Raw genomic sequence first — 13,528 nt, 5'->3', positions numbered from 1 at the left:
TATAATAAATATATTGCATATACTTTTATATATTTATCCATTATGTTAAAATACTTTTAAAAAAACAATACAGAAACTAATGAAAGGCATCTACTATCGGCTATATGAAGCTGAATTAGAGCAGATCAAAAGGAAATGCCATGAAGAAGGTGGAGTTCAGGCAGCATCTTATATCTTAGGAGTTTCGGCTACACAGATGTCAAGGGTTTTAGCAGCCGGATCTGTTCCTAGCGTAAGTTAAATGAGAATTATTCTACCTAATAACAAGGAGGAACTAAAAGGATAGGATGTTTCAATTTACAAAAACATAATTATTTAAAGTTTGTTTTTCTTACATTTGATTAATGATAATTTAGTTATGTACATAAAAATTGATGTACTGCGTCTTATATAGCTTCATGATTGGATGGAGTGTTGTAAACGGCTTGTATACAAGGAGAAATTTGCTGAAGACTTGGCTGGTTTTATTCTTTCACTCTTCTGGCCCATTTTACCAAAAGATTTTGCAAAAGGTAAGCAATCTTTGATTTTTCTATTAATGGAGTATGGAACCTTCCTTATGTTTCACACAGATTAAAAGAGGGTGAGGGTACATTTAAGAAGACTTAGGCAGACCCTGATTTTCCTTTTATTTTATTAAGTATTTTTGTGAAAGCTCCTTCCAATTAATATCTTCATTTCTTATATATTTCATCAACGTTTCAGGGCTCTGTCCCCATTTTCAGAATCGACAGTCTTATCAGTAGTTGCATGGTTAATTTGGTATACACCCATAATATGTTGTTTTTTTTTCATTAAAATTATCCATAATGTACACTACTTGAAAGTACTTTTTAGTTTCACTATAACACTGAACTGGATGGACTTTTCTGTTTTTTTTTTTTTTTTAATTTTACTAATAATCAATTATTATACTTAACACTCTGAAATAAAAGTGTAAATTTTAATCAGGCACAGATTTTTTCAGTATTAAATTTGAACCTCTTATTGCAAAGCTTTTAGAGTTGGAAGCATTATTCTTGTGTCTGGAAGGTTATTTGTAAACATCAACTGTACCATTTTATTCTTTTGTACTTTTATTTTGCTTAGTAATATATTTTTATTGTAGATAATATATATACTGAGTTATTTTTAGTAATGCTGTTTCTGTTCAGATATGTTTTCTTATAATTTAATTTTAATTTCTTTTAATTAATTATTCTTTTAATTTTTAATTTCTTATTTTTATCATGGCACTAGCAGACCTGACAATGCTTTGCTATTGCTTGATTTGAGTATGTGTAATAAATAGAATGGATGAACATAATTTAAGTTTAATATCAATTTAGATAAAATTAAACAATTCAGTTCACATTAATCTTTTTAATTAAACAAATTTATGATATTTTAACGATTGGTTAAGAATACAGGGTCGGTTTGTTTGTTGATCTTATGAAGTGTCGAGATCAGTGTTACCTTTTATGACCAAATTCCATAATATATATATATATGTATGTATGGTTATACAGACTTATCATAATAGTGTATATTTTATGGGATCTTATAGTCCATACTTATTACATTATGTATTTCTTTATTTCAGGTGCTGGAGACAGTTCATGAGATTATTGGACAAAAAAATAAAAATACAGTAGACAGATCTGAATTCCTGTTGAAGCAAAATCTGTCAGGCTTGATAAAAAAATAAAAATAAATAATAAAGCATTAAACATTAAAAGTATTCATTTATTTTTATTTTAATGCTTATCTAAATGACAATTTAGTATAGTTTCAATTATTTTTAAGATGCTATTCTCATGAAATTGTAATACACGCTACATTAAAAACTAAAAACTGGCAGGGATTTTACAATTTTTGAAGTCATTTTTTTTACAAAAATCAATTAAAATTTTATCAAGATTGAAATACAACTGAAATCATTTGTTGTTTGTTGTTTGTGAGGCAACACTATAACTTAAAGTATTTTACCTGAAAAAATAAATATATAGTATTTTAATTTTAAATTTATAAAGTCTAATTATTAAAACTAATTAAAATAAATACAAATTTAACATCCTAAAATTTTTCAATTGTATGAACTAAATGCTAAGCCCTAATTATCAATTGAAGAGCGATTTTTTATTTAAATATTTTCTACAATGAATGGATAAATTATGCGCAGACCCTTATTGACTTTAAGAAATATAATTATTAGTACTTGACTCCTAAGTGAAAGTATTTTAAAGTATATCAGGAGATCGATAAAAAAGACGAACACTTTTCATCTTATTGCTTGAATGTCCTTTCGAAATTGGATATATCTGAGCTCTCAGAAGAGGTTGGCGGATGCTGTGTTGTGGTTGACGAAACGGGTGGGGCCTGGGTAGACAAAGGATGTTGAGATCCTACGTCAAGAGGTCTGACATCGATGGGTTGACGTACAACAGTAAATGGCTGAGGTGGGAGAGTATCTTGCCGATATGGTTGTTCGTAGTACCTATAAGGGTCAACTTGGTTTCTAGTATCATATCTGAAAAAAACAATTATTTGTTATAAATTGTATCCAATTAAGTCTCTACACTATTTATACATTAAATGTCCAATGTTTCGGCCAACCTGACCTCACTCAAGGACAATCTTAACTATAAACAGTCTACTAACTATAGTATTATACTACAGTCTAGTAAAAGTTTTATTGTAAATGATTTAGATTCTTTGATAATTTGAATCGTTTATAAAGCTTTGTTGCATCAAGTCAAATGCTTTGCCAAATTTGAAGAAAATCAAATAAATATTATGCCAAAAGAATGTTTGTATGCAAGTAAAGAGAAGTTTAAATTGATGGATCTGTTACCAAGCATTTTATTTACATCTATCTATATTTGTCTTCAGTTTTTTCAACACTCAAAGTTCAAGAGTTTACAGAAAAAACTCTATGGTGATAAATATGAATTCAGAGAGACACAAAGTAAGGTTGGGGATCTAAAGTTTTAAGGTTCTGTATTTAAATATTAATCTAGATTAGGAATTAGACTAGAATTATCAATTTTCAAATAAATTTTTGTTTTTTTTTTATATATTTTCATCGAACTACTTAATATCTTCAATTTCTTATTATTATGAACATCATTGAGATACTGCTAAATGTAAAAATCTAAATTGTTAGATACCTAAACTAAACAAATAACAAATTGCATCTTTATTAACAAAAATAGTTAAATAGTGAACCCAACAGAGTGAACTGAAAGCAATAGAAGCCTCTATATGTACTTAGTTTAAAAGGGTGAATCATTGATGGACGGGAAAAAGTGACAATCTAGTTAGAAAACATATAATTTTGCCTAAAATATGAACAACACAAAATCCTAGTCTATATAATTTCAACAGTAATATATGTTTTTTAAACATGAATATTGTTAATAATATTGATTAATGCACATTAGATGTAAAAGCGCCAAGAAAAAATGATCTAGTATAAAAGAAATGTTGGGAAAAAGATTTAAATACTTCCAGGAGTAGAATGTACGGTATATTCTTATAATTATTTTGTGGGCTGAATTATAATTACCTGTTGTAACCATATTTCCTGTAATCATACTGCTCATATGGAGGAGGCGGTGGCCTTGCATAAGGAGGTTCAGCATCAATGATAGTGAACCTCGGCAGTTCCTGAGTGTACTTGTTACTCACGTCAATAAGCCCTGAGTGTACCCTCGTAACTATTTCATTATCTCTGTTTGGAGGATATCCTGAATATATCGGTCTCGGAGGAGTCCACTCTCCTGGTCTCCTTACAACTTCTGGAAGAGTGGCATAGTATACTATCCTTCTTGAAGGAAAGTCCCTCCTCCTTTCGTAATAGTCTGTCTGCTCAGACCTGTCTTCTGGATAGGTAAGTCTTCTGGGGGATCGGGCAAAACTTCTAGTTACAAATTCATAATCCCTTGGTTTCCTCCATTGAGGGGATCTACGGAACCTCTCCCTTTTTCTTGGAAGTACCCGTAATGCGGAACTCACCACTTCTACCTTGTCAGGCACTCCAGAACCACTTTGGGACCTGGGATGGAAGTCGGTAGCCAGGCAACCAACTGACAGCCAAGCCAGAAGTAGACCGATCCTAGAATCCGAAATTTTATAACTAGTATGTTTTATAAATATTATTAAATTAATTTAAATGATATATTATAACACTTTTATTCTTTTTTTTAACTTATATCTTAAAAAATCAATCATTCTTCATTCAAATTCATAAATTTACTTTTATCACATATTTTATCAATGACTTCAGAGATTATACCTAGTTATAAAATAAGCCCTACCGGAACCTGTCAGTTCCAAACTTAATTAATCACAAGATAAGGTTAGATCTAGAATAAAATTAATCAAAGAAGTAATTAAGTCTGAACATAAGTAAATTGAAGACTATAATGAGATAGAGGTTGGAATACATAATAAATACCAGGGTTACCAATAAATAATATGTTAAATAAATTATATTTAACATGGAACCCAATTAAAATTGTTTAAATTTTTATAGTATATAAACCTTCTTTTTTTTTAAAGTATATCTTGTGGAAAGCATAGTATAAAAATACTATGTGTTTTTTTTTCGCAAATGTACCTCATCATTCAGAACTACTCTAAAAAAAAAACTAATATTACAATATTAATTTATGTAGTCTGAAATTAAAAGTTTTATTTTGGGTGACTATAAATGTGTCCCATTATTTCTGCAAAACTTATTTTTTACATTTAATTTTTTCTTATTCCATGTTTTGTGTTTCTTCTTCTTTATTGAAAAGGAAATAAATTTCTAAAAATATGAGTTCTTTTAAAATGATTTTGATAGATTTAATTAACATGTTTTATATAAGATTATATATCATTTTATATAATATAACATTGCAAATCTTAAAGTTTGCACAATTTTTTATATTCTTATCATTCTTTATTTTAGTTTAATACTATTTTATTTCTTCTTTTCTTCCATCTGTATTTAATTTTCTTTTCACTGATTTTTACATAATTTTAACCCTACCTTAATTTACCTTTTTGTATCTTATTATCTTACTGTGTCAAAATATTTTTAATTGTTTTTGTATCTTTTTAGCCCTGATGAAGCTCTAAAAAGTGGGGCGAAAAATCAGCAAATAAATAGTTCTTAGCTATTTTTGTTCTCTTTTGACTGCACTCCGATTATCTTCCTCATAATTTAATTTTGATAGAAATTTGAGGGTACTACTTTCAAATATATATATTAATAATGATTTTATCATATTAAGGTTACAAATAAATTGCTTAGTTCTTTTTTTAAAAAGATTCATCAGATAAAGTACATATGATCTTTTCAGTGTTTTTTTTTTTTTTATCACTGATGGAACACACAAAAAAAAAAAAAAATTGCATGTATGTTAAGCCAAAATATTATTCTTATCTGTCAGCAAGGAAGTCGTTTCATGGGCAGCGAAGGTAATTATTAACACTAGTTGAATATCTTAAGTGAGCTTAATTACTTTATTGTTCGGTTTTTTCTCACGAAATAAACAAAAATTGTTGTCATTGTTCGATAAAAACATGTAATTAATTTTTTTGGGAGCAGTACTTTGAACTTTGATGGCCTTTACTTATGTGGTACATTGTAATTATTTAAATATTTTCTACATACCATTCATAAAAAAAGGACAAAGTACACTAATCCTTGGGTTGACAGTCAGCATTAAGAGACATGTTGGCTGCTTCAACTTAATTTAAGTTTTATGTGTATTTAATTATGCCAAAACAAACTTTATTATTGTTCAAAATAAACTTATAAGTGAGGAATTTTTTTTTTCATTTATTCCCTGTGTAAAAAAAAAAAATATTTCAAAAGATAATTGTGTGGAGCGTTTCCAGTAATTTTTACAAACTAGCTTTGAAATTATAGATCAATAGATTATTATTTTTTTTAAATTGTACTATTTCAAATAAACCTTATATTCAAAACAACTGAGAAAGTAATGTAATTATTTTTTAGGTTGAATTGCTTGGAACAATAAAATAAAATTAATAAATTGTAGCCTTGATGAAGCCCTGTAAAGAGAGGCGAAATGTCGGACATAGTTGAAAACTATTTGTTCTTTTTTCGACCGCAACCCTGACCATCTTCATATTTTAAGTTACACGATCAACTATATATAAATATATTTCTCTCCTTATTTCCAAATTGGCACGGTCGGCCATACATGGTTATTATGAAAATTATATTTGCTTTAACCAATGAATTTTCGTGCCCAAAATGCACCATTAACGATTTACAACGTTATAGTTATTGAATGATTTAAATTATTAAAAGTACAAAATAATATATTGAGGCAACAGTGAATGCTAAAATACTGGTAGGGGTGGGACAACAAAGTCGAGACCCTAAAAAGGCATTTCCATAACGCAGATTTAATTAAGTTACAAATTTTTTAACCCTCTAGCTCAAATTTTAGGTGCACCAGACTTTTTTTAAAAAATATTTATTATATCAGATCAGCCAGGGCCCTGTTTCATAATGAAACCTAATAGTATTAGTTCATAGTACAAGTGTAGAAATTAGTGTGGTAATAATACTAATACTTATTTTTTCATGATAGGGATGACTATTAGTGATATTACAGGAATTAAAAAATACTAAAGTACAAGTTACTATTGTACAAGTCTGTGCAATTTAATTAAGAAAAATATACAAGACTAATAGTATTAGTTTGTACTTTATTATGAAACAGGGCCCTAGTGGATCTTACACAGAGATTGGCAAAAATTAGCTATAGTTGTATGACCCTTATTCATGAATGAATCATTCATAAATAAATACCATATCCATGACAAGTTAGGCTATTAGTTTCATAGTTATAGTTGCCCAACTCTCATCTTACATGGTTGTAATAACTAAATTTACTTTTAAAAATAGATAATGCGGGATTTAATCTCATGCAAAAATGAAATACCTAACTATTTTCAATGTTATAAGTAGTTAATAATTTTAATTAAAAAATATAAATTAGAAGAATATAAATTGAAACACCAATGAACTCTAAAATAATGGTAGAGGTAATAATAATTTTATCATTACTAAATAAAAAGCCCCTATTAACTTTTCTATTGTTTTTGAGTTCTACTTTCACTTCTTAAGTTTCGGACATCATTAACAGAATACCTTGTACATTAGGCATTCCCAAAACCGTCGTAGAGGTTATGAAATAGATTTTAAATTCACCCCTAACCAACTCATGTGGCCTTGAATACAACGCCTATTATTTTCGGTTAAATACGACATAAAACATACAAAAACGTATTACAAAATTTCCAATAAAAAAGCATTGAAACTTAATTTACGACCTCCATGGTACGTCAGTAACGCTGCACTTCACACTACTCCTAACTTACCCAAACCTACTGCACAAGATCACATTAAAACTATACAGATACATTTTACTACAAACTCTTATCAGTAGATAGAATTATACACTACCTGGCTAAAATAAACAATTCAAAGAGTAAAGGTTTAGAAAAAAGTATAAGGAATCGAAGTCAAGATTACATAACGGTCTTAATGTCAGTATAAAATACAACTATGTATTAGTTTCCTTCATCTCTAAAAATATGGTTTTAATTTCCACTGTGGAGTTAAATGACCATTGTACAAACAAACCTTGTACTAAAATCTTATCCTTCATTAAGAGTAATCAAGACTTGAATGTAGTCGTTAGTAGCAAATCTTAGATCTATCCTATTGTTAGCTTATGAATCTACTAACATAACTAACATAAGCGTATTTGTTATGTATTGGGGACATATATTAGGAACTAGTTTCATATTCAAAGTATCAAAACTGTATTTAATAATCAAACAGAAATTCGGAATGAAGGGGACACACATGTATCAACATGAAGTTAAGGTGACCACATAGGTGGGATCGACAATATATATATATATATATATTAATGGGAAATGGACGAATCTTTGGTCCACAATTTTAACCTGGTTTATTTAGATTTTTTTTCTCCAGATATCTATTGTTCATATAATCGTTCATAACACCTCTGCGTTTTATCATATAAAAAAAAATGGTGATAGAAAAAAAAGATAACCATAAAGAGAAAAATACAGCATAACAATTAAAACCGTAAAATTTTTGGTAGCTAACAGTACAAGAGCCGGGAAGGAAAAGGCAGTTATCTCACCCGAATTTTTTATTACTTTAATGAAAACTATGTATAATTACTAGTCAAAATTGATGAGTCTGCCAAGTATAGTTAGGGTGAATAAAAAATGGTGCCTGTTTCAAAACCTTAAAAAAACACGAATTTTTCGTTCCGAGCTCTATATCTTAAAAACTACTAACAACACTAGAAAATCTAAGAGAATAATATTTAAAGAAAAGCAAATTTGCTAAAATATGAGTATTTTAAAAAGCAAAATTTCTTAAAAATCTACTGAAAGATTAGCAGTTAGTTAATTTATTTTGAGAAATCTATATCTCAGCAACTATGTGACGTACAGATGTCTATTAGCACTCAAATTAAAGCTAGTTTAATGGACTATAAAGAGGTTTATGACCTTTACCTTCCTAGGAATAGTAGTTTTCATGATATTTCCCAAAATAATTTGATTTATAGTTGTTCGGACAATAAGTTTGATTTATGAAAAACTTCATTTCAGAAACCATTGGACGTACAGATGTCTTCCAGCGCTCAAATTAAAGCTAGTTAAATTTACAACAAAATAGTTAATTATGTTTATCTTTGTAGGAGTAATAGTTTTTATTATATTTGACAAAAGAAACTCACAAAATGTTAATTTCTAGTTGTTCGTATAAAATGTTGGAGTTTTGAAAAAATATATCTCTAGATCCATAAGACGCACACATGTCTGCCAGCACTCAAAATAAAGGAAATTTAACTTACTATAAAGTGGTTTATGACACTTATCTTCGTAGGGGTAGTAGTTTTTATAATATTCACATATGAATATGAATTTGGCAAATGAAAATTTGTCCGAACAACTATAAATCAATTTATTTTAGCAAATTTCATGTAAACTACTTCTCATACGAAGATAAACATCATAAACTACTTTATAGCTCATTAAACTAGCTTTAATTTGAGTGCTAATAGACATCTGTACGTCAAGTGGATTTTGAGATATAGATTTTTCAAAATAAATTCACTAACTACTGATCTTTCAGTACATCCCGTACAACATTTTTATGAAATGTTGCTTTTTAAAAAGTCATATCTCGAAAACTATTTAACGTAAATAACTCTATTAGGGCTCATATTTTAGAAAATTTATTCTTCTTTAAATGATGTTTTCTATTGTTATTGGTAGTTTTTAAGATATAGAGCTCCGAATGAAAAATTATTTTTTTTTTATCGCTTTGAAACAGCCGCCATTTTTTATTTATAGTGGATTAAAAATTCCTAAACAATTTTAAAGATTTTTAAAATTTACAATAAACACGTATATTTTTACTCACTCAATTTTTCATTAAAAAAATAATGTTTTTTTCTCACCGGATTGATTTTTATTTTTTTTATTTTAATAAATGAGTTTTTCAGGAGGAAATGATTACCTGCAACAAAAAAGTTTACGACTCGTAAATCGTCATTCTAAAAATTTTAGAAAAACTCTTCTCTTGCATTTCGAGATTAATTTTGCAGAAAGGAATCGCTGGAATAAAAGAATTTAAAAACTCAATTTTAATTAAATAATACTTTAAATCAATAGGACATATTTTCGATAGCAGTTACCCGACTAATAACGGTTACTTAACTGTGTAATAACCCTTGACTCCGCTCAACCTTGGCCGAGCTGATACTGGAGAAGTGTGTCAAGTTCGGAGGATAACATGTTATTGTTACATTTCAATGAATGTTTAAAAAGGAACATTATTCACCTCGCAGAACACTGAGATTTTCTTAATTATAGCTTCTGTAATTGTATATTATTTTATACGATTCTCAATAGCAGTTATTTATTATAACGACTGGACAAAAGTCCTAATACAATAACAGGGTACACAATGGATTCAACAAATAACTAATAAAAAGAAACAACGAAACTGAAGCATACTAATAAAAACGTTCATAAAAAGTAACTTAATGAATAATTAAATTGAGCCATACAATAATTATTTAATGAGGTATATAAAAAAAAATTACCGTTTTTCGACCAAATATTTGTACTATTATTTCTTTGATATAAAATACAATTAGCCAATTGCTCGATTCCGCGCTGAAACCATCCTTTGATAGGGCTGTCAAAGAACTCTTGGACCGCAATTTCAACTTTCGCAAAATTATCAATTTTTTTTCTTTAAAGGAAATGGGACATGGATGGAAAAAAGTAGTAATCCGATGGTGCGAGGTCTGTACTATATGGTGGATGATGCACGAGTCCGAACCCATGAAATTCTTTAAACTTTTCTTTGGTTCGACGGGAAGTGTGAATAAGGGCAATATCTAGTTGGAATAAAAATCCTTTTCGGTTGATCAAAGCAGGATATAGGAATAACATTCTGACAACTTCGTGTGCAATCTTTGAACATTTCAACATGATGCTAGAACAAATTTGTGATAAAAATTACAAGAAATAATTTTTTTTTTTAAATATTTGTTCTATGTCAACAAATACATATAAACCAAATTTCATTACAATGCCTTACTTGGTTCTGAAGTTGTACAATATAATATTACGATTCCAGAGTGTACTTTTTCGCGAAAAAGTGGCGCCTAGTTGCTTGTAGGTAACGTCGGATTGTCGAGTGCAAAGGGTTGAACATTTTGTTTTAAGATTTTTTATAATATTTTATGGATGGTTTTTCCAATCTATTTGGTCATTTCCAAAATCTCCCATGGTCCCTAGTTGTTACTATAGTCACCTTTAGGGTTTGTCGGTTTTTAAAAACCGTTTTTTTTTTTAGAAAATTATGAAATTCGAAAACCGATTTTTCAGTAGAAAATATCGGTTTTCAATGTATGAATAACACTTCGGTTGCAAGTGAGAGGGTATTTTCTATTTCAGGGAATTTTGTGAATAAACTAAGGACACGGCTAAATAGCAAATCGATAGACGTCCTCTGTTTTCTGAAATCATATTTCATTAAACAAAAAAATAAATAGAATATTTAAATTCGTATTAAAATTGCCCGGAATAGAAAATACTCGGTCCTTGTTTAATTGTCTTTAAAACTAAAATTGATTTTAATAAGTGTGTATGCATAAACTTTATTTACTCTTGTCTTTCGGCTTTGATTATAATTTATATTGTATAATACACAGTTATATATTTTCTAATTGTTTTTAATAAGTATCCATCTGTATCTAATAACATTGTTTTTAAAAAAAAATAATATGGTTATTATAAAAATATGAAAATATATTGTTTTTATTTATTCGAACCTTTTGCTGAATAACTCGTTTCACTATTATAAAAATATTTACACCCTTATATGTGAAAATTATGCATAAACAACGAATAATTGTTTTTAAAGTTATTTAATCCTGGTCAACTAATATTTCTATGTTCTACTAAATTGCATAAAAATATTTTACTATCAATAAAATTGAACAGTGAATAATTTCAGTCAAAAACTGCTTTTAATCACTCTAAATTTTCATTTTAAATTTAAAATGTTTTGTTCGAATTACAGAATATTCGAGCAAAAACTTTTTTTATAAAAATTCGAAACCTGTTAAAACCGGTTTATAGGAAAAATTACTATTCGAAAACAGGTTTTCTAAAACGTCGGTTTTTGTATAAACCCTAATCACAATTTATTTGGGTTATGAAAGTTTATTTTATCTACTGATGTGGTCCTACAGACAGTCCCGAAGCTAGCAGGGCTGTCATGAAGTAACACCAGACTACGGTAATATTTATGGAATATGTCAAATACGAAATATTTAAAAAACTGTGACATGAACTGGACCCATGTCCGCTCTCCTTTCGATAGAAGATTAGAATTGACATTTGAACGCCATCTTAAGTCTTTTAACCAGTTGTGGAAGAAAGACAATCTTCCTTTGAAATGAAAAGGAATCTGTTGCAATAAATAACTTGTATTATATACACTTTACTACAGTTATTGAGAACAATGCAGAAGTTTCTTCAGCAGAAACTGGATTAATCACTGTGACGTTGCCAAAGTAATTGTGCTTTCTCACACTCTAACGGTCCCTTCTAGGAAGAAGGTTCAACGGACTTGAGTTATTTTTGTTACGTATTTAAATTAAATAAATTAACTTTAATCATTATTTCATAAAAATGAATGAACGTGAATAATAAAAAGTAATTTGTACTATCTCACAGTATATCACTCACCATACAGTACAAGAGCCCGAGAGGAGAAAAAAGTCAATAATTTCACCCTAATTTTTTATTACTTTAAAGGAAACTACGTTTAATCACAAGAAAATATCGATGAGACTGCCAAGTATAGTTAGGTGGAATATAAAATTGCGTCTATTTCAAAACGTTAAAAAAAATTAATAATTTTTAATTGCAAGCTCCATATTTTTAAAACTGCCTATATCACTAGAAAACGTTATAAACTATATTATAGTATATTAAACAATTTTTAATTTGGGTGCTGACAGACATGTGTACATCCTATGGTTTCTGAGATATAGCTTTTTATAAATTAAACATTTTGTCTGAACAACATCTTAAAACATTTATTTTAAAGATAATTATTTTTTATTTATTTATTGATATTTACAACTGTATAAAAAATACAACAAGTAAATTTGATCATAATGACATAATGATAATGATATAATACAGCATGTAGAGAAACTACCCACTAGTAGAACTCTAAAAACATTTTACAATATTATGTCACGAGGCCATCTTCTTTTCAGGCGCCTCGGAGGATTGCCAGGAATGGAAGAGGAAGCAAGGTTAGAAACTAGTGGGTTTGGTTGGTTAGGGTGTTAATAATGGAAGGAATGATATCGGGTTCGGGCTAGATCGGTTACTTAAGGAACATTTAGGTCTTTATGGATGGTTTTATTAGTAACTAAACAAGGAGCATTGAGGATTTTACGAAGGATTTTGGATTGTAAGGATAAAGATAAATATAATATAGAAGATATTTATACAGAAGATAAACGTAATATACTACTTTATAGCACCTTATACTATCTTTAATTTGAGTGCTAATAGATATCTGTACGTCTAATGATGCCTGAGATATATTTTCCCTAAAATAAATTGACTAACTTATTTTTCGTTATGTCATTGCGAAATGTTGAACGTACACATCTCTATTAGGGATCATATTTTACCAAATTAACTTTACTTTATGCCTCCACTGGCTCATTACCAGTGATGCGGCGAGAGGGATGCGCTGGGATCTCTTGAGCTCTGCTCTACCCTTCACACGTGGGGGATAGAGTGGGCTCAGGGATCCTCAGGTCGATTCTGTAAATATTGTATTATATTAATTTTATTTATTTATTTTTCATACAGATAGTCTGATTATGTTCATCTTGTCTATTCTTTTGTTTGTATATATTTTAAG

The 13,528-nt window shown here is 28.8% G+C and overlaps 2 protein-coding genes across 3 annotated transcripts in view; one reads left to right on the top strand and one right to left on the bottom strand.

The window, feature by feature from the left end:
- The window catches only part of LOC106692388 (uncharacterized), a 303,170-nt gene extending 301,450 nt beyond the window's left edge, over positions 1-1,720 (top strand). The window contains exons 15-17 of one of the 2 annotated variants that reach the window (XM_067047039.1): positions 74-232; positions 395-512; positions 1,583-1,720. In XM_067047039.1, coding sequence (XP_066903140.1) covers positions 74-232; positions 395-512; positions 1,583-1,602 — 297 coding nt within the window. In that variant the 3' untranslated portion in view covers positions 1,603-1,720. Of the gene's footprint in view, positions 1-73; positions 233-394; positions 513-1,582 lie in introns of those variants that run through there. The other variant, XM_067047040.1, reaches the window with a different exon arrangement.
- Positions 1,684-13,528, bottom strand: part of LOC106692390 (uncharacterized) — a 30,227-nt gene continuing 18,382 nt past the window's right edge. Inside the window, exons 2-3 of the mRNA XM_014438322.3 lie at positions 3,548-4,096; positions 1,684-2,509 (exon numbers count right to left, since the gene is read on the bottom strand). Coding sequence (XP_014293808.2) covers positions 2,266-2,509; positions 3,548-4,096 — 793 coding nt within the window. The 3' untranslated portion in view covers positions 1,684-2,265. The remainder of the gene's footprint in view (positions 2,510-3,547; positions 4,097-13,528) is intronic.

Source organism: Halyomorpha halys, unplaced genomic scaffold (assembly GCF_000696795.3).
Source record: "Halyomorpha halys isolate HHAL.00 unplaced genomic scaffold, Hhal_1.1 Scaffold54.1, whole genome shotgun sequence".
Lineage (NCBI taxonomy): Eukaryota > Metazoa > Arthropoda > Insecta > Hemiptera > Pentatomidae > Halyomorpha > Halyomorpha halys.
This window is presented reverse-complemented; position numbering and strand designations above follow the sequence as displayed.